Genomic DNA, 25,299 nt, shown 5'->3' with positions numbered 1-25,299 from the left:
CAGGATAAGTCTTCATAACAATCTGTACGTGTAACCATCATAAATGATACATTTCTTCCCTCGGTTTGTTTTTGTGTGTACGATATCCATGACATATACATCAACTGGCACTTAAGCTTAGACTCAAAATACACTTTCTTAAATACCAGAAGTTCAAACACTGTGAACTTTATGAAGAACAATGATATGAAAATGGCAATAATGACCGAAACCAAATGAGGACATGTAATTGAGAGTCCAAAAAATAAATCAAATATGCAAATGAATAAAATGGTATAAGCAAATACAGAAATCAACGCATATGGGTGACTTTCCAGTTGGTGATTTTTGAAAAATACAATGTTAAATCTGAATATAATCGACATGTTGAAGGAATATATTATCGGGCCAGCATAATAAAAGAAAAATTAAGAAAAATAAAGTCTTATATATCATTATAACCATCTTTTACAGGTGAAATACAGGTAAAAATACAGAAAGGTGGTATCTATTTATTTCAGAAAAGTAATGCACTAAAATGGGAAAACGTGAAACTGGATTTTTGCTAAAAAAAGTGGAAACGTAATACGCCCCTCATTAAGTTATATCTTGATAAATTGTCCACCAAACCCAGTAAGGTTTAGGTAGTGTAATGTAACTCTAAAATGTCTTTCTGCCAGGTAAACATCAGGTTTATTATTGTCAAAGTTTTGCTTTATATTAAATATCTTTTGCCAGAATATTAGTAATAAATAACCCCAAGTAGAACATTTACTGCAAAATTGATCCATGGACTTATTGTAAAGTTAGCATTTCAAATTTTTTAGTCATTATTTGGTCAAATTTTTTGTACACCTCTATGTTGAGGGGGAATAGGACCTTTATTGGGACTCCGAGATCAGTTGTTTTTAAGCTCAGAATTTTAGGATTGACCCTTTAAGAATCTGGGAAAAGTTTTTCGAATTTCTGGATGTCGGGATTGAGATTTATTTAAATTCAGGACCTCAGGATTTCTTGTTTTTAAGCCCAAGGATTTCGGGATCAGGATCCTTTCCACCCCCCTCTATGTTATTAATAAAAAGTTAACTCTCTTACACAATGTTTTACTATCTTACCTATTTGTTCCTGACTTCACAAGCATAGACTGGACAAACTGTTTACAAAGGGAGGTAACTGCAGGTTGGACTTGTGGTGGTGTATCCAAAAACTAAATTAAAGGAAGAAACAATTAATCACACCTCTAATTAAATAATAATAACAAAATCTGAAAACAAAACTACACATTTTATAGTTGCTAATATTAAAATGAAATAACACCCATAAACACAAAGCATTAAATTCAAACAAAAAACATATATAGCTGATTGACTAAACTTATCCTAAATACGTTTATATCAAAATTGGATTAAATAATACATTTTAAACTCATCTAAAATTAAAATTGAGAAAGGAAATGGGGAATGTGTCAAAGCGACAAACACCCGACCATAGAGCAGACAACACTTGAAGGCCACCAATGGGTCTTCAATGTAGCGAGAATTCGTGCACCCATAGGTGTCCTTCAGCTGGCCCCTGAAAATATGTATACTTGTACAGTGATAATGGACGTCATACTAAACTCATCTAGTATTCTTCAAATTTCCTAAATATTACTTTACCGGTAAGTCTTTTTTGGTCATATAGCTCCCCAAGTATTCAAGTATAAAACCATAGCTTTTAATTTAAGGGTTTGAACAATCTTGTTGATGGCAAATTACTTCAGCTTTTAAATTCATTAAAATAAGTTTTTCTTAAAATATTTATCAAAGGATTACTGTTTTTTCTCTAATTTTTGTGCTATTCTCACATTTCCTGACCGGTGTGAGAAAAATATTTCTCCTCACAAGTGAAAAATCTGTTCTCAGCAAATGGTTGGTTGAAATTTAATTGTGACGTTAAATTTTTTTGTTTTCTTCTGAATTTTCTTATTGTGACGTCATGAAACTAGAGGCTCTTAAGAGCCTGTGTCGCTCACCTTGGTTTATGTGCATATTAAACAAAGGACACAGATGGATTCATGACAAAATTGTTTTTTGGTGATGGTGATGTGTTTGTAGATCTTACTTTACTGAACAATCTTGCTACTTACAATTTTCTCTATCTATAACAAACTTGGCCCTTTAGTTACAGAGGAAAATATTTTGTAAAAATTTACCAAATTAATGAAAATTGTTAAAAATTGATTATAAAGGGCAATAAGGGGTCAACTGACCATTTTGGTCATGTTGACCTATTTGTAGATCTTACTTTGCTGAACATTATTGCTGTTTATAGTTTATCTTTATCTATAATAATATTCAAGATAAGAATCGAAAACCGCAAAATTTTCTTAAAATTACCAATTCAGGGGCAGCAACCCAACAACCACTTGTCCGACTCATCTGAAAATTTCAGGGCAGATAGATCCTGATTTGATAAACAATTTTACCCCTTGTCAGACTTGTCAGATTTGCTCTAAATGCTTTGGTTTCAGAGTTATAAGCCAAAATCTACATTTTACCCCTATGTTCTATTTTTAGCCATGGTGGCCATTTTGGTAGGTTGGCCGGGTCACCGGACACATTTTTTAAACTAGATACCCCAATGAATGTAAAATTTAACGACGATGACGACGGTCGACAGACGCCAAGTGATTAGAAAAGCTCACTTGGCCCTTTGGGCCAGGTGAGCTAATAAGGTGACCATGCCTGTTGACGTCACATCAAAAGTACACAACTTTCCTCAAATCTTTGAAAAGGCAGGATAAAGATCATAAGAGAAACAGATTCCACCACTGTAACTTGTGTATTACGATATTTCTCCACTCTCAACAGTTAAATTTTAATTATTTAAAAAGCTCGGCAAGCACCGCACTTAAAATATTAAAATTAAACTGTCTCGAGTGAAGAAATTTCGTAATACACTTGTTGCAGTTGTGGAATCTATATATCTAAAATTATTTAAACAATAAATTGATAAGATAATTTTGCCCTATTTCCACATCTATCTGTTATATACTTACTCCTTTCCATGACTTTATGTCCTTGGAAGTTGACCTTGAATCCACAGCTGGCTGCTTTGTATTTTCTTTAGATAAAAGTAGACTAAGTGTTGTTTGTGGTAGATTTTGTTGTATGGTAAACTGTAAAAAATATAGATTTCAGTTAAAATTAAAGATTTTTTTCTATACTCTAAACAATTTGTTTTCTTTAAGAGTTTTCAATCATTGTTATTTCATTTACTTTCAATGTACTGAATATTCACTATTTATCCAACTACATAAAAAAGTTTAAAAAAAAGAAAAAGAAATTCATTGAAATTATGCACATCAATCTTTAATAGAAAGAAACTTATTACTGAAAGGAAAAATCCATCCTAAAACTCAGTATCATAAATAAAAGTTGTCATTGTACCAAATTCAATAACCCCATAAAAACTAGGCAACAGTATTATAAGATTAAATACAGGAATTTTGTTCTTGAGTTTCTTACCATGGTTTTAGGTGCAGTAACAGCTGTGTCAACCTCTGACAGACAAAGAAGTTGATGATCAGAGTTGATGAAATATAACTTTGATTTAGTAGGCAGTTGTCTCCCTTTTTCAAGTGCAGTTAGAAATTGTCTCCCTTGATGCTGTGGTATGAAAACAGCACTTGCCACTTTACTAGAACTTATTGTATTTTGATGGTATAAAATATCTGAACTTGATGGTCTAAAGAAATATACTGAAACAGAAAAAATGTATTTGCATTTCAAGGTATGTTTTAAGCATATCTGTATTTATTCTCAATGGAAAAAAAAGATTTATCACAGAGAGAATATTTTTTTATGTACAATGCTTCATTGCCCTATTTGGCTGGCTGAAAATTACTTGTATATTTGAATGTGATTTTTTTATATAATTAAGGTTGCACTTTAATATTAAAACATTCATTCATTTACATATTTTTTCTTTTAACTGTATTAATCTCTCTGTTATAATTTCTGTTAAAGCTAGACTTATTTTGCTATCTATCCATGTTAACAACACCCAAACAACTTTTGTAAATACAAAACACTCACTTATTTTTCATCTTCAACAATCTCAACATAATTTTAGAGAACAGTACTTTTAACATGTATATATCATTGTCATTTCTTTTGTTGCCTATTCTGACATCAGACTCTGGCTTCTTTTAAACCAAGTTTTACTGTGTGTAGCGCTTTGTGTTTGTTAATTCTCCTCATTGGTTATACCTGGAAGATGGGATCTCACAAAACATGGTTATCCCTGGCATATTTTGAGCCTGTCCCAAGTCAGGAGCCTCTGGCCTTTGTTAGCTTTCAATGATTTTTTAATTTTAGTTGATTTATGTTTTGAAGTTTAGTATGATATTCATTATCACTGAATTAGTATACATTTTTGTTTATGGGCTTGATGAAGTGCACCTCTGGATGCAGAATTTTCTGTTATGTTGGAAACCCAGTGGTGGTCTTGGAGTGTTTTCTGCTTTTTGGTCATGCTGTTGTCTCCTTGACACAATCTGTTTTCAAAAAAACTTGTTCCAAAATTGTGCAAGAGATAAGCAATGATCAGCTGAACGTTTTTCATCAGTATTTTTTTCATACAGAAATAACATTCATACAGACAGTTTAGACTTTGTAATTAAGTGTGTTAACATAAAATTCACCCTACTTACCATCACTGGTTTCTGATATCACAGCCATTACATCTGTTTCAGGGTCAGAAATCAAACTGACTGAGCTGAAATCTATATTCCAAAGGACTGAAAAGAATCAATAAAAACTTATGCTAATACAATATTAAGACAGATTTAATTTTAAAAAATTAAGATGATAAATAAAATTAATTGTTTGAATAGAGTACCAGACATCATTTTCTATGAAAAAAAATAGAGAAGCTCCCAGGAGAAAGAATCACTCAGCTGGCAAGAATAATCTGAATCAAAATTATGAGCAACAGTGAAAGTCATCATGCACACAGATTAACTAAAGAGAAAATTACAAAAAAGAACCAAAAACAAGTCATTTGAGAACAATAACTGCAATAGCAATTCAACTGAAGATATTCATGACCAAATTTTCTTGTAGATATTGCTGTTCATTTTTGCTAGTGACAGTTCCCCATATCTATTATAGATTTCAGTATAATTGCAAATTAGCAAAAGTTATTTAAGGGCAGTAGCTTCAAATATTGACCCAAAACTTCATCAAAGGTTTATTTATAGATTGTATCATGATATCATTATTTTACTGGGTTTTTTTTTGGCTTATCTGTTGTAGTTCACATGGTAATTACCTTGTCATTTAAAATATAAATTTGGTACAACTAACCTGTGCAGGATGATAGATTCCAGGTAACCAAACTATTTTTGCTACAAGCAGTCAACAGATGAGAACAGCTGTACTTTCCAAATTCTATAAATCTATAAAATAAAACACAATGAGTAATTCTAGAAACTAAATTACTATCTCATAAACAGTCAACACATATATAACCGCTAACTACATGAATCATTTTCATTCTAATATTTCTTCAAAAGAGATTTACATGGCTAAACATTACCCCTATCAAAGTAACAAAGACACTAAGCTTCTAATCAGGTCCTAAATAGACGTAAATTTTTTTAATACTTACTGTACATCAGATTTATCCTTTTGTCCTGCTAAGGTCTGTAGTAATACTTACTGTACATCAGATTTATCTTTTTGTCCTGCTAAGGTCTGTAGTAATACTTACTGTACATCAGATTTATCCTTTTGTCCTGCTAAGGTCTGTAGTAATACTTACTGTACATCAGATTTATCCTTTTTGTCCTGCTAAGGTCTGTAGTAATACTTACTGTACATCAGATTTATCTTTTTGTCCTGCTAAGGTCTGTAGTAATACTTTACTGTACATCAGATTTATCCTTTTTGTCCTGCTAAGGTCTGTAGTAATACTTACTGTACATCAGATTTATCTTTTTGTCCTGCTAAGGTCTGTAGTAATACTAACTGTACATCAGATTTATCCTTTTGTCCTGCTAAGGTCTGTAGTAATACTTACTGTACATCAGATTTATCTTTTTGTCCTGCTAAGGTCTGTAGTAATACTTATTGTACATCAGATTTATCTTTTTGTCCTACTAAGGTCTGTAGTAATACTTACTGTACATCAGATTTATCTTTTTGTCCTGCTAAGGTCTGTAGTAATACTTACTGTACATCAGATTTATCCTTTTGTCCTGCTAAGGTCTGTAGTAATACTTACTGTACATCAGATTTATCCTTTTGTCCTGCTAAGGTCTGTAGTAATACTTACTGTACATCAGATTTATCCTTTTTGTCCTGCTAAGGTCTGTAGTAATACTTACTGTACATCAGATTTATCTTTTTGTCCTGCTAAGGTCTGTAGTAATACTTACTGTACATCAGATTTATCTTTTTGTCCTGCTAAGGTCTGTAGTAATACTGTACATCAGATTTATCTTTTTGTCCTGCTAAGGTCTGTAGTAATACTTACTGTACATCAGATTTATCCTTTTGTCCTGCTAAGGTCTGTAGTAATACTTACTGTACATCAGATTTATCCTTTTTGTCCTGCTAAGGTCTGTAGTAATACTGACTGTACATCAGATTTATCTTTTTGTCCTGCTAAGGTCTGTAGTAATACTTACTGTACATCAGATTTATCTTTTTGTCCTGCTAAGGTCTGTAGTAATACTTACTGTACATCAGATTTATCTTTTTGTCCTGCTAAGGTCTGTAGTAATACTATACATCAGATTTATCTTTTTGTCCTGCTAAGGTCTGTAGTAATACTTACTGTACATCAGATTTATCCTTTTGTCCTGCTAAGGTCTGTAGTAATACTTACTGTACATCAGATTTATCCTTTTCGTCCTGCTAAGGTCTGTAGTAATACTTACTGTACATCAGATTTATCTTTTTGTCCTGCTAAGGTCTGTAGTAATACTTACTGTACATCAGATTTATCTTTTTGTCCAGCTAAGGTCTGTAGTAATACTTACTGTACATCAGATTTATCTTTTTGTCCTGCTAAGGTCTGTAGTAATACTTACTGTACATCAGATTTATCTTTTTGTCCTGCTAAGGTCTGTAGTAATACTTACTGTACATCAGATTTATCCTTTTGTCCTGCTAAGGTCTGTAGTAATACTTACTGTACATCAGATTTATCCTTTTTGTCCTGCTAAGGTCTGTAGTAATACTTACTGTACATCAGATTTATCTTTTTGTCCTGCTAAGGTCTGTAGTAATACTTACTGTACATCAGATTTATCTTTTTGTCCTGCTAAGGTCTGTAGTAATACTTTTTGTACATCAGATTTATCTTTTTGTCCTGCTAAGGTCTGTAGTAATACTTACTGTACATCAGATTCATCTTTTTGTCCTGCTAAGGTCTGTAGTAATACTTACTGTACATCAGATTTATCTTTTTGTCCTGCTAAGGTCTGTAGTAATACTTACTGTACATCAGATTTATCTTTTTGTCCTGCTAAGGTCTGTAGTAATACTTATTGTACATCAGATTTATCCTTTTGTCCTGCTAAGGTCTGTAGTAATACTTACTGTACATCAGATTTATCCTTTTTGTCCTGCTAAGGTCTGTAGTAATACTTACTGTACATCAGATTTATCCTTTTTGTCCTGCTAAGGTCTGTAGTAATACTTACTGTACATCAGATTTATCTTTTTGTCCTGCTAAGGTCTGTAGTAATACTTACTGTACATCAGATTTATCTTTTTGTCCTGCTAAGGTCTGTAGTAATACTTACTGTACATCAGATTTATCCTTTTGTCCTGCTAAGGTCTGTAGTAATACTTACTGTACATCAGATTTATCCTTTTTGTCCTGCTAAGGTCTGTAGTAATACTTACTGTACATCAGATTTATCTTTTTGTCCTGCTAAGGTCTGTAGTAATACTTACTGTACATCAGATTTATCTTTTTGTCCTGCTAAGGTCTGTAGTAATACTTACTGTACATCAGATTTATCTTTTTGTCCTGCTAAGGTCTGTAGTAATACTTACTGTACATCAGATTCATCTTTTTGTCCTGCTAAGGTCTGTAGTAATACTTACTGTACATCAGATTTATCTTTTTGTCCTGCTAAGGTCTGTAGTAATACTTACTGTACATCAGATTTATCTTTTTGTCCTGCTAAGGTCTGTAGTAATACTTATTGTACATCAGATTTATCCTTTTGTCCTGCTAAGGTCTGTAGTAATACTTACTGTACATCAGATTTATCCTTTTTGTCCTGCTAAGGTCTGTAGTAATACTTACTGTACATCAGATTTATCTTTTTGTCCTGCTAAGGTCTGTAGTAATACTTACTGTACATCAGATTTATCTTTTTGTCCTGCTAAGGTCTGTAGTAATACTTACTGTACATCAGATTTATCTTTTTGTCCTGCTAAGGTCTGTAGTAATACTTACTGTACATCAGATTTATCCTTTTGTCCTGCTAAGGTCTGTAGTAATACTTACTGTACATCAGATTTATCCTTTTGTCCTGCTAAGGTCTGTAGTAATACTTACTGTACATCAGATTTATCTTTTTGTCCTGCTAAGGTCTGTAGTAATACTTACTGTACATCAGATTTATCCTTTTGTCCTGCTAAGGTCTGTAGTAATACTTACTGTACATTAGATTTATCCTTTTGTCCTGCTAAGGTCTGTAATAATACTGTACATCAGATTTATCTTTTTGTCCTGCTAAGGTCTGTAGTAATACTTACTGTACATCAGATTTATCCTTTTGTCCTGCTAAGGTCTGTAGTAATACTTACTGTACATCAGATTTATCTTTTTGTCCTGCTAAGGTCTGTAGTAATACTAACTGTACATCAGATTTATCCTTTTGTCCTGCTAAGGTCTGTAGTAATACTTACTGTACATCAGATTTATCTTTTTGTCCTGCTAAGGTCTGTAGTAATACTTATTGTACATCAGATTTATCTTTTTGTCCTACTAAGGTCTGTAGTAATACTTACTGTACATCAGATTTATCTTTTTGTCCTGCTAAGGTCTGTAGTAATACTTACTGTACATCAGATTTATCCTTTTGTCCTGCTAAGGTCTGTAGTAATACTTACTGTACATCAGATTTATCCTTTTGTCCTGCTAAGGTCTGTAGTAATACTTACTGTACATCAGATTTATCCTTTTTGTCCTGCTAAGGTCTGTAGTAATACTTACTGTACATCAGATTTATCTTTTTGTCCTGCTAAGGTCTGTAGTAATACTTACTGTACATCAGATTTATCTTTTTGTCCTGCTAAGGTCTGTAGTAATACTGTACATCAGATTTATCTTTTTGTCCTGCTAAGGTCTGTAGTAATACTTACTGTACATCAGATTTATCCTTTTGTCCTGCTAAGGTCTGTAGTAATACTTACTGTACATCAGATTTATCCTTTTTGTCCTGCTAAGGTCTGTAGTAATACTGACTGTACATCAGATTTATCTTTTTGTCCTGCTAAGGTCTGTAGTAATACTTACTGTACATCAGATTTATCTTTTTGTCCTGCTAAGGTCTGTAGTAATACTTACTGTACATCAGATTTATCTTTTTGTCCTGCTAAGGTCTGTAGTAATACTATACATCAGATTTATCTTTTTGTCCTGCTAAGGTCTGTAGTAATACTTACTGTACATCAGATTTATCCTTTTGTCCTGCTAAGGTCTGTAGTAATACTTACTGTACATCAGATTTATCCTTTTCGTCCTGCTAAGGTCTGTAGTAATACTTACTGTACATCAGATTTATCTTTTTGTCCTGCTAAGGTCTGTAGTAATACTTACTGTACATCAGATTTATCTTTTTGTCCAGCTAAGGTCTGTAGTAATACTTACTGTACATCAGATTTATCTTTTTGTCCTGCTAAGGTCTGTAGTAATACTTACTGTACATCAGATTTATCTTTTTGTCCTGCTAAGGTCTGTAGTAATACTTACTGTACATCAGATTTATCCTTTTGTCCTGCTAAGGTCTGTAGTAATACTTACTGTACATCAGATTTATCCTTTTTGTCCTGCTAAGGTCTGTAGTAATACTTACTGTACATCAGATTTATCTTTTTGTCCTGCTAAGGTCTGTAGTAATACTTACTGTACATCAGATTTATCTTTTTGTCCTGCTAAGGTCTGTAGTAATACTTTTTGTACATCAGATTTATCTTTTTGTCCTGCTAAGGTCTGTAGTAATACTTACTGTACATCAGATTCATCTTTTTGTCCTGCTAAGGTCTGTAGTAATACTTACTGTACATCAGATTTATCTTTTTGTCCTGCTAAGGTCTGTAGTAATACTTACTGTACATCAGATTTATCTTTTTGTCCTGCTAAGGTCTGTAGTAATACTTATTGTACATCAGATTTATCCTTTTGTCCTGCTAAGGTCTGTAGTAATACTTACTGTACATCAGATTTATCCTTTTTGTCCTGCTAAGGTCTGTAGTAATACTTACTGTACATCAGATTTATCTTTTTGTCCTGCTAAGGTCTGTAGTAATACTTACTGTACATCAGATTTATCTTTTTGTCCTGCTAAGGTCTGTAGTAATACTTACTGTACATCAGATTTATCTTTTTGTCCTGCTAAGGTCTGTAGTAATACTTACTGTACATCAGATTTATCTTTTTGTCCTGCTAAGGTCTGTAGTAATACTTACTGTACATCAGATTTATCCTTTTGTCCTGCTAAGGTCTGTAGTAATACTTACTGTACATCAGATTTATCCTTTTTGTCCTGCTAAGGTCTGTAGTAATACTTACTGTACATCAGATTTATCCTTTTGTCCTGCTAAGGTCTGTAGTAATACTTACTGTACATCAGATTTATCTTTTTGTCCTGCTAAGGTCTGTAGTAATACTTACTGTACATCAGATTTATCTTTTTGTCCTGCTAAGGTCTGTAGTAATACTTACTGTACATCAGATTCATCTTTTTGTCCTGCTAAGGTCTGTAGTAATACTTACTGTACATCAGATTTATCTTTTTGTCCTGCTAAGGTCTGTAGTAATACTTACTGTACATCAGATTTATCTTTTTGTCCTGCTAAGGTCTGTAGTAATACTTATTGTACATCAGATTTATCCTTTTGTCCTGCTAAGGTCTGTAGTAATACTTACTGTACATCAGATTTATCCTTTTTGTCCTGCTAAGGTCTGTAGTAATACTTACTGTACATCAGATTTATCTTTTTGTCCTGCTAAGGTCTGTAGTAATACTTACTGTACATCAGATTTATCTTTTTGTCCTGCTAAGGTCTGTAGTAATACTTACTGTACATCAGATTTATCTTTTTGTCCTGCTAAGGTCTGTAGTAATACTTACTGTACATCAGATTTATCCTTTTGTCCTGCTAAGGTCTGTAGTAATACTTACTGTACATCAGATTTATCCTTTTGTCCTGCTAAGGTCTGTAGTAATACTTACTGTACATCAGATTTATCTTTTTGTCCTGCTAAGGTCTGTAGTAATACTTACTGTACATCAGATTTATCCTTTTGTCCTGCTAAGGTCTGTAGTAATACTTACTGTACATTAGATTTATCCTTTTGTCCTGCTAAGGTCTGTAATAATACTGTACATCAGATTTATCTTTTTGTCCTGCTAAGGTCTGTAGTAATACTTACTGTACATCAGATTTATCCTTTTGTCCTGCTAAGGTCTGTAGTAATACTTACTGTACATCAGATTTATCTTTTTGTCCTGCTAAGGTCTGTAGTAATACTGTACATCAGATTTATCTTTTTGTCCTGCTAAGGTCTGTAGTAATACTTACTGTACATCAGATTTATCCTTTTGTCCTGCTAAGGTCTGTAGTAATACTTACTGTACATCAGATTTATCCTTTTGTCCTGCTAAGGTCTGTAGTAATACTTACTGTACATCAGATTTATCCTTTTGTCCTGCTAAGGTCTGTAGTAATACTTACTGTACATCAGATTTATCCTTTTTGTCCTGCTAAGGTCTGTAGTAATACTTACTGTACATCAGATTTATCTTTTTGTCCTGCTAAGGTCTGTAGTAATACTTACTGTACATCAGATTTATCTTTTTGTCCTGCTAAGGTCTGTAGTAATACTGTACATCAGATTTATCTTTTTGTCCTGCTAAGGTCTGTAGTAATACTTACTGTACATCAGATTTATCCTTTTGTCCTGCTAACGTCTGTAGTAATACTTACTGTACATCAGATTTATCCTTTTTGTCCTGCTAAGGTCTGTAGTAATACTTACTGTACATCAGATTTATCTTTTTGTCCTGCTAAGGTCTGTAGTAATACTTACTGTACATCAGATTTATCTTTTTGTCCTGCTAAGGTCTGTAGTAATACTTACTGTACATCAGATTTATCTTTTTGTCCTGCTAAGGTCTGTAGTAATACTGTACATCAGATTTATCTTTTTGTCCTGCTAAGGTCTGTAGTAATACTTACTGTACATCAGATTTATCCTTTTTGTCCTGCTAAGGTCTGTAGTAATACTTACTGTACATCAGATTTATCTTTTTGTCCTGCTAAGGTCTGTAGTAATACTTACTGTACATCAGATTTATCTTTTTGTCCTGCTAAGGTCTGTAGTAATACTTACTGTACATCAGATTTATCTTTTTGTCCTGCTAAGGTCTGTAGTAATACTTACTGTACATCAGATTTATCTTTTTGTCCTGCTAAGGTCTGTAGTAATACTTACTGTACATCAGATTTATCCTTTTGTCCTGCTAAGGTCTGTAGTAATACTTACTGTACATCAGATTTATCCTTTTTGTCCTGCTAAGGTCTGTAGTAATACTTACTGTACATCAGATTTATCTTTTTGTCCTGCTAAGGTCTGTAGTAATACTTACTGTACATCAGATTTATCCTTTTGTCCTGCTAAGGTCTGTAGTAATACTTACTGTACATTAGATTTATCTTTTTGTCCTGCTAAGGTCTGTAGTAATACTTACTGTACATCAGATTTACCTTTTTGTCCTGCTAAGGTCTGTAGTAATACTTACTGTACATCAGATTTATCCTTTTGTCCTGCTAAGGTCTGTAGTAATACTTACTGTACATCAGATTTATCTTTTTGTCCTGCTAAGGTCTGTAGTAATACTTACTGTACATTAGATTTATCTTTTTGTCCTGCTAAGGTCTGTAGTAATACTTACTGTACATCAGATTTACCTTTTTGTCCTGCTAAGGTCTGTAGTAATACTTACTGTACATCAGATTTATCCTTTTGTCCTGCTAAGGTCTGTAGTAATACTTACTGTACATCAGATTTATCTTTTTGTCCTGCTAAGGTCTGTAGTAATACTTACTGTACATCAGATTTATCCTTTTGTCCTGCTAAGGTCTGTAGTAATACTTACTGTACATTAGATTTATCCTTTTGTCCTGCTAAGGTCTGTAGTAATACTGTACATCAGATTTATCTTTTTGTCCTGCTAAGGTCTGTAGTAATACTTACTGTACATCAGATTTATCCTTTTGTCCTGCTAAGGTCTGTAGTAATACTTACTGTACATCAGATTTATCTTTTTGTCCTGCTAAGGTCTGTAGTAATACTGTACATCAGATTTATCTTTTTGTCCTGCTAAGGTCTGTAGTAATACTTACTGTACATCAGATTTATCCTTTTGTCCTGCTAAGGTCTGTAGTAATACTTACTGTACATCAGATTTATCCTTTTGTCCTGCTAAGGTCTGTAGTAATACTTACTGTACATCAGATTTATCCTTTTTGTCCTGCTAAGGTCTGTAGTAATACTGTACATCAGATTTATCCTTTTGTCCTGCTAAGGTCTGTAGTAATACTAACTGTACATCAGATTTATCCTTTTGTCCTGCTAAGGTCTGTAGTAATACTTACTGTACATCAGATTTATCCTTTTGTCCTGCTAAGGTCTGTAGTAATACTGTACATCAGATTTATCTTTTTGTCCTGCTAAGGTCTGTAGTAATACTTACTGTACATCAGATTTATCCTTTTGTCCTGCTAAGGTCTGTAGTAATACTTATTGTACATCAGATTTATCTTTTTGTCCTGCTAAGGTCTGTAGTAATACTTACTGTACATCAGATTTATCTTTTTGTCCTGCTAAGGTCTGTAGTAATACTTATTGTACATCAGATTTATCCTTTTGTCCTGCTAAGGTCTGTAGTAATACTTACTGTACATCAGATTTATCTTTTTGTCCTGCTAAGGTCTGTAGTAATACTTACTGTACATCAGATTTATCCTTTTGTCCTGCTAAGGTCTGTAGTAATACTTATTGTACATCAGATTTATCTTTTTGTCCTGCTAAAGTCTGTAGTAATACTTACTGTACATCAGATTTATCCTTTTGTCCTGCTAAGGTCTGTAGTAATACTTATTGTACATCAGATTTATCCTTTTTGTCCTGCTAAGGTCTGTAGTAATACTTACTGTACATCAGATTTATCCTTTTGTCCTGCTAAGGTCTGTAGTAATACTTACTGTACATCAGATTTATCCTTTTGTCCTGCTAAGGTCTGTAGTAATACTGTACATCAGATTTATCTTTTTGTCCTGCTAAGGTCTGTAGTAATACTTACTGTACATCAGATTTACCTTTTTGTCCTGCTAAGGTCTGTAGTAATACTTATTGTACATCAGATTTATCCTTTTGTCCTGCTAAGGTCTGTAGTAATACTGTACATCAGATTTATCTTTTTGTCCTGCTAAGGTCTGTAGTAATACTTACTGTACATCAGATTTATCTTTTTGTGCTGCTAAGGTCTGTAGTAATACTTACTGTACATCAGATTTATCTTTTTGTGCTGCTAAGGTCTGTAGTAATACATTAGTATCGGGATCCCAGATGGTCAGTACAGAACCAAATCCTACACATAACAATGACCCGTCATCTGAGTAGGCAGCTGTGCTGGCAGGGGAGTAACGGTAATAGCCAGAGAATTTACACATCCATTTCTTATTTTTCCCTGAAATAAAGTTTATTCTAATAAAATAGAGAAAGTATAAAAACACAATATGTGTTAAAGTGTGCTTTATACAATTTTAAACTGGTTTAAAAGAAAGGTACTGTGTGTGAACATTACCTTAAGATAAAAGATGTCTTCAGTGTAGAAAAGGTATGATTTTTAAAAATTTGTCGTTTTACTATATATTTTGCGAGCATCTTTATTATTTAACACAAATCTTCATTGTATGATTTGAATTTAAACATTAACACACATACTGTATATATTTGTGTCATCTACAAGTGTCCATGTTTTGAAGTAATTATCCAGACTAGTTGTCACAGCCATTGGTTGGTCATCATCTTCACCAGTTTCTGGACGTATTTTTAAACAAGTCACTGGAAAATTATGTGGTAATTCTACTGTAGTGTTCAATGTATATCTGTAAAAAAAAAAATAAAGCTTAAAAACTCATAAATTAAAATACACTATGCAACATTCCTTTGAAAAAAAAATGAAAACTACATTTCAATACATTTTATGAAATAAAGCATGAATTAAAAACCAATTGTTCAGGCCCCTCCTTACCCACTCAAGTTCAAATTTGTTGACAAGGGAAAGGAAATAGTATAATAATGTGCTTAAAAGGGTCCCTTCTAGTGTCTGAAAAACAGATTCTTTAAAATACAAAAGATTGTCTACTTTTTTTAAGACATAAGGGAGATAATTTGTGAGCTCTAGTTTACTCGAAGCCACTTTCGGTATCAAATAATTGCATATTACTTTAACATAAAAATAGTGAGAAAAACTGCCTAGTTCTGGTTTACATAAGATCCCATTCTGTTGAAGTTTATAATCCTTTATATCAATACAATTCTACTTTCATTTTTGTCTAACATATTAAATTCTACCAAAACTTTAGAGTTCTCTTGAATCACAAAATGGCTTTGTGGTGAACAAAAACAAAATGACAGGGTATTACTTTCTAGTTTCTTCCCTGAATTGCCAGAATTTCAGCCTCAATTCAGGTGACATCACATGGTCATCCCATAATTCCACTGTAGCTAGCCAGTCCCCATGACAACTAAAGTCTGCAGCCATAACTTCTGTAACTGTGAGTGGTTTTGCCATATTCTCTGGTGATATGTAATTTTGTCCAACAATATCCAACTAAAAATATTAAAAACAAGTTCAGTGTATAAACAGCATATGTATACTGTGTTAGTCATGATGGCAATGTTGGCTGAAAGACCAGTATGTAAGGTCTTTATATGTCTGTTCTAAGCCAGGAGCCTGAAATCCTGGTGTCAGCATTAGTTACCATCTGTCATAATGATTTGTTTTTATGGTACATATTTATAGTCAAATTTTTGTGTTCCATTATGTTTTTAAAATACAACTTTATGCTCTATTTCCAGCAATGATGGCCATTTTGATCAACTGACCTATAACCAAGGTACCCTAAGAATCAATCAAGTTGATTTTGGTTTAAGAGGGTAAAGTAGATTCAGAGAAGATCTGTGAGAAAGTTTAAAAGGGGCAAGATATACTACACTTTTTAACAAGACAATCAACAAAATGTTTATAGTGTATACCTTGCAAAGCTGATTATATTCTTGATGTCTAAATTGTACTGAAAACACGAACAATTCCCTGAAACATTGTCTGTTTATTCATGTTATTTGTCCTACCTTCACATACTTATAAGTTACTTACATCATACAGATGTTTGTCATTGGTTACAGAGTAAAACTGTAAATGTCCTATCTTTCCATTGGTTACTAAGGCCTTTGACCTTGGGTCATAGTGCAGACCTGCTGGTACTGGATGTGTTTTCTGCACACTGAGATGAGCACATGTAAGTCCTTGGTATACTTGTTTCACATCAAATTTATTTGTTATTAACTTGATCACTGTTAAATAAAACATATTATGTTATCAAACATGACAGGGCTTTATTGCATGCAATATTTCTGAATTTACAGTAACATTTATTTACAATATAATAATTTATCAAAAAAATTTATGTTAGTATCTGTAAAAACAATATTTGAACGTTAACATGTTTGTAGCGGTAAAAACAATATTTGAACGTTAATATGTTTGTAGCGGTAAAAACAATATTTGAACGCTAACATGTTTGTAGCGGTAAAAACAATATTTGAACGCTAACATGTTTGTAGCGGTAAAAACAATATTTGAACGTTAACATGTTTGTAGCGGTAAAAACAATATTTGAACGTTAACATGTTTGTAGCGGTAAAAACAATATTTGAACGCTAACATGTTTGAAGCGGTAAAAACAATATTTGAACGTTAACATGTTTGTAGCAATAAAAACAATATTTGAACGTTAACATGTTTGTAGCGGTAAAAACAATATTTGAACGTTAACATGTTTGTAGCAGTAAAAACAATATTTGAACGCTAACATGTTTGTTGCGGTTAAAAACAATATTTGAACGTTAACATGTTTGTTGCGGTTAAAAACAATATTTGAACGTTAACATGTTTGTAGCGGTAAAAACAATATTTGAACGTTAACATGTTTGTAGCGGTAAAAACAATATTTGAACGCTAACATGTTTGTAGCGGTAAAAACAATATTTGAACGTTAACATGTTTGTAGCGGTAAAAACAATATTTGAACGCTGTTAACATGTTTGTAGCGGTAAAAACAATATTTGAACGTTAACATGTTTGTAGCGGTAAAAACAATATTTGAACGCTAACATGTTTGTTGCAGTAAAAACAATATTTGAACGTTAACATGTTTGTAGCGGTAAAAACAATATTTGAACGTTAACATGTTTGTAGCGGTAAAAACAATATTTGAACGTTAACATGTTTGTAGCGGTAAAAACAATATTTGAACGTTAACATGTTAGTAGCGGTAAAAACAATATTCAGAAGTAAAACAATATGATTACTTACCGTTGTCAGTATGGCATGTAGCATAGTACATGTTGTCATGGGAACATGTCACACGGTTAATAGGTGCTCCAAGTCTTGGTAAGAAATCTTTCTGATCAGAGTTGTATTGCCACTTAACTAATACACACTCATGTCCACCACTTAAAAGATAGGAACCTAAATTAAAAGAGATTTTTTTTATATAAATTTTAAAATTAAATCATTTCTAAAACTTACAGGGTCAAGATTATTCCATCAAAGTCTTCATACAACTTGTGCAAATATGGTTTTCCTATTAATCATAGTATCTACAAAGATCACCTAACACACATCAAAAATGTATCAAAGTAGAATGAAATTCAAAACAGTGTGGCTGTGGCTATTGATTGACACATTAAATTCATCCATTGACTGGGACAATTTACATGAACGTTTGTCTGTAACGACCACTGTTCATGACGTACCTACGATAGACATTTAAACTGTGGGGTCACCAAAGGTTTCTTAACGGCTTTAATTATAAAATAATTCAAAAAATTAATCACGAATAACCTTTATGTTTTGATTTATATAATTGATATAAATCAAAACATCGTTTTATTTCTGATTAGTTTTTCGAATTACTTTATTAAGGTGTTGAGAACCTTTGGTGACCCCATAGTTTAAGTGTCTTTAAAAAGTACATAGTGAGCAGTGGTCGTTACATACAAACGTTCACCTAAATTGTCCCAGTCAATGGATGAATTTAATGTGTCAATCAATGGCCACAGCCACACTGTTTTGAATTTCATTCTATTTTTTCAATTCAGTAAATCTATTATTGTCAAAAGTCCATTTTCAGCTACATACTTTCACTTTTAACAAGTTGTCACATTATTTATTTGTGTGTGTACATAGAATTCTGTGAACAAATTTATGCATATGGTACTGGTGACTAGTGAATAATCCAAGTTTTCTGTCATATGCAAATTACCTTAATATATCTAAAATAGCAAGTGCCAACCTTGTTTTGCAGAAATGATTCAATGTTCTGAGAGAAAATAATGCAAGATTGCAATATATTAGTGATGGCAAAACAATGTGAATATCAAGATTGAGGGGTAAGGAGAAATAATGTTTTGTCTGTGCTACAGAAGGGTAGTCAGTGAATAAAACATAAATATTCTTTGAGACAATATGGTTTATCAGCTTGATAATAGATCTAGTATTAATTTGAGACAGAAATTTGCAGGCCAAGTTAGTATGCAATATCCATGGGTTTTTTTTAACGCTAACTGTACTCTGACTTCCAATACTCCATACAGTCTTCAAAACTTTAAGTAGAACATCAAGAGCAATCATGGACCAATTAATGTGTACTAAGATTCCAGTTTTTATGGACTAACAAAAACAACTGTATATTTTTTATTTCACTAATTATTCCTGAAAAAAACAAGTTTTTAATCATCCTATTCACTTCAGTTTGTCATTTATGTATATATGATAAAATGGTTTAGTTCTTATTTTACATAAAATGTTTGTATGTGTCAGTTTGAATGAATGGTACAGTCTTAGGTCAAAATTGTTTTGCTATTTTGAAAATTCTATCATTTCATATAAGAACTTATCTTTTTAAAACATAGCAAAGAACTTAGTTCAGGTCTGATTTTGATAAAATTATTTAATGTTAATCTCATAAATGTCTACAGTTTTTATTGTTACCATGAATTTTTTTTTAATGTCATTTACTGAGAAATCATAATTTGCATACAACTAAGGAAATAGACAACTTTCCAGTTCGATTAATTTTTTCAAAACCTTTGGTTTTAGTTAACATCATTTGTGCATTTAGGGGTGTTGTCACTTCCGTTCCAATGTTGAGCGAGTGGTTGGAAAACCATAAAGCTATATTGAACATATTATTCGGTAAATTGAATTCTCATAATTGTTTTTCAGCACTGTTAGGGAATTGTGATTGAGTACCTACAGAACAAATATTATTTCTAGTTTATCCTGCACAATGACAATCACTAAGACACTTGATGGACGTTTATAGTGCAGGGATACAGGCATCCCCTCTATTAGGTGTACATTATTCCTATGTAGCCATATGATTAATTTTATTTTGCAAAAATTTTAAAATGGTCTTTTTCAGCGATTTTCCTCAAAATATAAATCATAAATCAATTTCAAATTTATTGCAAGAAACAGCAGACATTTCTGCATTAAATGAAGAAAATCTTCAGTAGAATTTGTTTTATTAAAAATGTGTTCTTATATGAAATAATATGGATCTATTGATAGGTGAAATACTCTTGACATATGACAAGAGAATATTAAAATATCAAAGCAAACCTTCAACAGTAAAACAAAGGTCTAACACAGGTAGGGCATGCCAATGGTGATAGGTCTTTACAACTTTTTCTTTCCGAAATATGTTGTACCTAGAATAAAAAAAAACATGTCAACACATTAACATACATACAAAATTGTTGTATATGCCTGTCCCAAGTCAGGAGCCTGTAATTCAGAGGTTGTTTGTTGCTATTTCACATTTCAGTTTTTCATTCATCAATTGAACATAAATTAAGCCTTTAGTTTTTTCATCTGAATTGTTTTACAATGGTAATTTCTAGACCTTAAATAGTTGACTATGAGGTATGGCCTTTGCTCATTGTTGAAGGTCATATGGTTGTTTATTTCTATGTTGTTTTGGCTCTTGTTGAAGTTGAATAATTGGCAATTATACCACATTTTTTTTTTATGCTTAACAAAAAAAATTAGTGTCTATGTTGATTGCCCTTTTTCAATAAAACATACATATCTTTAGACATTGGTTAATTGGTTTGCTTTTAATCTTGGATTTACAATATATCTTTTCAAAATTATAGACATTTTAACCTTCTCTTTAAAAATCATAAAATCATACTATTATGTACTCTAGAAGACATACCAAATTGACACATTTACTTACCAATAATAAATACGACCATTTTGACATCCTGTCACAACACAAACATCGGTAGGATGACACGCTACACAAGTGAATTCTGTTTGCTGGGTATTATCTAAAGTATGTCTACAAAATAATGAAAATACATAAAAATCCTATCAGCTGTGATTGGTTAAAATGTGGCTACAATATAATGAATATGCAGATCAACTTTGTCAGGTGGGATTAACCCATTATAAGCACAGCAAAACAGTTGCAGATGGGACTATCAAAAGCCTATATAGTCCTTACAGAGCCAAAGGACATACTGTGGATTCATTTATTTTGCGTGGGTATCAATTTTCTTGGTTTGAAGAAAACTTTGAAAAAATTGGTATCCAACGAAAAATTAATGAATCCACAGTATTTTGTCTAACAGCTTTGTTATGTCTTAAACTGATTGCAGACATGAGTTGATAATGTAACAAAATTCTGTAAAATGCTTAAAAAAAATAAACTGGTTATTAATCAAGTGAAGATAATTTTGAATGTATTTTCACTTTGGGTTTTTAGAGTTTGCACCTGCAAGACTGTTTTCATTCAGGATACAAAATTCTTCACAAAAACCCTGTATTAAAATATAACAAAGGAGTGACTAGTCATACTACTATAATATATCAAGCTAGCATCACACATTTCTTTTATTTATTTTTACATACTGTGGAGTGCTTTATGTTAGCAGGGTATAAATTCAAGATTTTAAATGAAAAACAAGTTTGGGAAGATTATTTTCTTGTCCTTGGCCATGATTCATGTCACTCAATGAAGATCAAACTCATGTGAGGGGAATATTTGTGTTTTCATCGCTTTATCTTACAAAACACTATCATTTTGTGTTTACAAAAGAATTTTTCAATCATTGAAATAAAAAAAGTAAATTTTAAAAATCATTACTGATAGGCCTCTATATTTTTAGAATTGTCTGTAAGTACAGGTTCAAAATAAGAATCTGAATAAAATGTATCTTCTTAACCACTTACCTGACTTTTTTCTTCTGATTCTGTACATATAAGAAGGTTTCATTTATTGTGGCAATAACTTTATTCTAAAAGAAAAGACAAAGACATATAAAGGTTAATTTCACAAAACTATATATATATTTCTACAATATAACACATTTATACAGACATTTTGGAACTTTTTACATATAGATCACATAAAATCTATACCACTGATTCTTAGTATGGTATTGGTATGTAATGGAAAACAAGACTGTTTCTTTTCAACAACTAGAACATGAAAAAATATTAAATAATTATTCAAAATTAAATATTCAATTTAAGATTCACTTCAAAAGATATGAGAGATCAATCCTTTCAACTTTATTTTAAACAAGGATGCAAGACAGTAACATGCATATTTTCTTATCATGGTTATCAACAAATATTCAAAGAACCGTATAGCGGGTTATTTTTGCGGGTGTAAAATTTCGTGATTTTCATTGAATAAGGTATACGAAATATTTTGGCGGTTATTATTTTGACCAGCCAAATTACCCCCTACCACAAGCTTAAACGATTTGGAAACTGCTGGAGACGACCCTGCTGATAATGTCGTCATTGTGACGGTCCTCGGGGAGGAGTCTATGGACATTCCCGCTGAATTGTATTTTTCAAAATAAAACGTAAATATGTTGCACGACGAACGTACCACTATCATACGACATACAATCAATGTTGTGCGTGCATCGTACCAAATTTGGTAATCGTCAACTGTATCACAAGTGTCTTGCGACAGTCCTGAGATTGTCGTATGACAGTCGTGCAACAATCGTATGATTGTTTTTATTAATATAGTTTATTTTGGTACCCAAGACAATGTGTTTATCGCATGACAGTCGCCCGACTGTGGTAATACACTCTCATGACAGCCACAAGACAGTGACATGACAAAAAATTGTAGAGCAAAAAAGGTGCATGTTCAATTTTTGTCCCATGACAAACGACAGCGTCACGATGCTGAAAATATCGTGCGACTGTCGTACGACAATCACAGATGACCCACGATTTGACCAAATTTCATGTCGTGGCGCTGCATAGATGTGTCGTGGGTTCGTTATGACCACGGCTTAAAGGCCAACGTTAATGGATGATAGTTTTATTACAAAGTCTTACCTGACAACCAACAACCAATCAAAATAGTATTTTGTTACAGTACAGACTTACCTGACAACCAACAGCCATTGAACATTGTTCTTTATTTACATTTCCAAGCAAGACATTAATCTTAGGTGCACAATCTTTCTGTGATGGCAGAACACACTCAATGATGTCATATTCTGCAACATAATTAACATGATAAATAATGATAACCTGATGTTCTATGAGAATATCTAAAACTTTAAATATGTTAAAGTAATGTTTGATGTTCCTAGATTAAACATAAACATCTCACAGTCACTTTTGAAATGTATTTGTATTTCTTATTTAGAGAAAACTTTATTGTATTAAAGTAACATAAGGGTACCTAAATTGCATCTATTTGGTGTTTTCCCCCCTAAATTCGTGAATATTTAATCCTTCCCACCAACTAGCATCAGGTGAAGATAATTTGTATCAATGTAATAGCAGGTCATTAATTTCATGGATGAATAGACAGAGTTTTTTTATGTAATCAATATCAACTACCATGAAATACAAAATTGAAATTTCTTCATTGTGCAACAGCAAACCTCAACCTAAAAGACCCTATGAAGGTTTATAAGATTGAAACATCTTCCTAGTACAAAACCTAAACCTACTAGGCTATGGCTGCGATTCATATTCCAGAAAGTTATAACTTCATAAAATACTTTGGTTGGGGCCTAATTTAAAATATTGTTTGTTTGCCCTTATTTTCCCTATTTTTTGAAACAGGGTAGGAAGGTAGGTAAAATATTTTTTTTTCTCCAAAAAATAACTTGGCTCAGTATATTTTTTATCATGGGTAGGCAGGTAGGTATAATATTTTATTTTATAGACACAAAATCTGCATGATATCATTTTTGTCTGTATTGCTTTTGTTTAAATATGATTTTACTGATCTTTACTATTATTAAAGTTTCTGGGACTATTAGTATAATAGTCCCAGGAAGTTATGAAAAAAAATTATCATGTTGAATGTGAAGTTAATTCATATGCACTACAATTTTTTTTTCAAATATCAAAATATAGGGCTGTGCGGCATATTTTCAAGTTTATATGCCTGGAACTTTTATGAGTTTTAACTTGCACTAATATTCTGTACTACGTAGATGCACCTTGTACGCTTAACTCGACCAAAAGGTTTATTAATATCATATATCTCCCTAGCATGGTTTGTGAAACAGCTGTACACTGTGCAATCTATAGCATGGGTTATTCCGTCATTCTACCAATTTTATCAACATTTGAACTTAAATTATCAGAGATGATATCTGTGAAATAAAAAGATTATTTGACTAGAATATAAAGCCGCTGCCTGGCAATGCATTTCCCACCATTATCGTAATGCAACCAGTTGGAAGAGCTAAAAATAAGCATTTGTCTTATTTTACTTACAACCCTAGAGACTGAGTGTTTAAATTTTTGTGTGTCCCTGTGTTTCCAATAAAAATCTACAAGACTTGAAACTCAATCGTCACATATTTCACATCGCATTTATAAATGGTCTGTAAGGAAAACTTGGCAATTTTACTGCCAACTGTTCTCAAATTTACAGGACTTTGGTTCATGTCTGATATTAATAAAATGTCAAAGCTGGTCGAAGGCAGCATTAACATAATCATCCTGATCTACGGATCACCAAAGGCCATCCCTACAGATACATGAACGTCCGTTAACAAAATGTTTTGAACACACGTTGATAATTTTGTATTGGACGAACTTTTATGAATGAACCCTGCTCTTCAAGTATAAAGACACAGGGCAACATTTGTCATATCATGATTTCAAAACTTTCAACATCGATTTCAATCAAATGCTTTGATTCTCTAAATGCAAGTGTTCATGTCAAACGCTCCCGTGATATCAAACGGACTAAACCATATACGGGGAAGATAAAACCCGAGGATTCCGGTAAAAAAGTTTTGAGCGGGAAATACAAATATAAGATTTTCGGTAGGAACGAAAAAAAAATTAAATATTGCTGGTAAATACAAATAAAAGATTATCAGTCGGAACGAATTTATAGGGTCGGTCGGTAAAGGGCAAACAAACAATATTTTAATTTAAGCCTGGTATCTTTTTGGGTTGCAACAAAGATATTTCCAAAATGATGTAAAAATAATGGTTATATGGTATGATTGCATATGAGACAAATTTCAATAGATAACCAAAAACAGCCATCTGATAATGTTTGCAGTAATTATCCTCACATAATATGTCTAAGGACATTGTTTCCAAGTTTGCTGATAAAATTTAAACACCTGGAATCTCTACTTTCCAGTAAAGCTTGTTTTTTTAATCAATGGAATCTATTGTAAGTGATTTTTTGTTTTTTATGACATGTTTGA

The 25,299-nt window shown here is 32.4% G+C and overlaps 1 protein-coding gene across 1 annotated transcript in view; it reads right to left on the bottom strand.

Moving 5' to 3' along the window:
• Positions 1 to 25,299, bottom strand: part of LOC143071778 (WD repeat-containing protein 75-like) — a 34,939-nt gene that overhangs the window by 501 nt on the left and 9,139 nt on the right. The window contains exons 5-18 of the mRNA XM_076246351.1: positions 22,994 to 23,106; positions 21,809 to 21,873; positions 20,811 to 20,915; positions 20,192 to 20,280; positions 17,879 to 18,034; positions 16,661 to 16,857; positions 15,927 to 16,114; positions 15,223 to 15,386; positions 14,779 to 14,965; positions 5,331 to 5,422; positions 4,676 to 4,762; positions 3,489 to 3,721; positions 3,020 to 3,139; positions 1,095 to 1,186 (exon numbers count right to left, since the gene is read on the bottom strand). Coding sequence (XP_076102466.1) covers positions 1,095 to 1,186; positions 3,020 to 3,139; positions 3,489 to 3,721; positions 4,676 to 4,762; positions 5,331 to 5,422; positions 14,779 to 14,965; positions 15,223 to 15,386; positions 15,927 to 16,114; positions 16,661 to 16,857; positions 17,879 to 18,034; positions 20,192 to 20,280; positions 20,811 to 20,915; positions 21,809 to 21,873; positions 22,994 to 23,106 — 1,888 coding nt within the window. The remainder of the gene's footprint in view (positions 1 to 1,094; positions 1,187 to 3,019; positions 3,140 to 3,488; positions 3,722 to 4,675; positions 4,763 to 5,330; positions 5,423 to 14,778; positions 14,966 to 15,222; positions 15,387 to 15,926; positions 16,115 to 16,660; positions 16,858 to 17,878; positions 18,035 to 20,191; positions 20,281 to 20,810; positions 20,916 to 21,808; positions 21,874 to 22,993; positions 23,107 to 25,299) is intronic.

This window comes from Mytilus galloprovincialis, chromosome 4, assembly GCF_965363235.1.
Source record: "Mytilus galloprovincialis chromosome 4, xbMytGall1.hap1.1, whole genome shotgun sequence".
Classification (NCBI taxonomy): Eukaryota; Metazoa; Mollusca; class Bivalvia; order Mytilida; family Mytilidae; genus Mytilus; species Mytilus galloprovincialis.
The sequence above is the reverse complement of the archived record's forward strand: the minus strand, read 5'-3'. Positions and strand labels throughout refer to the sequence as shown.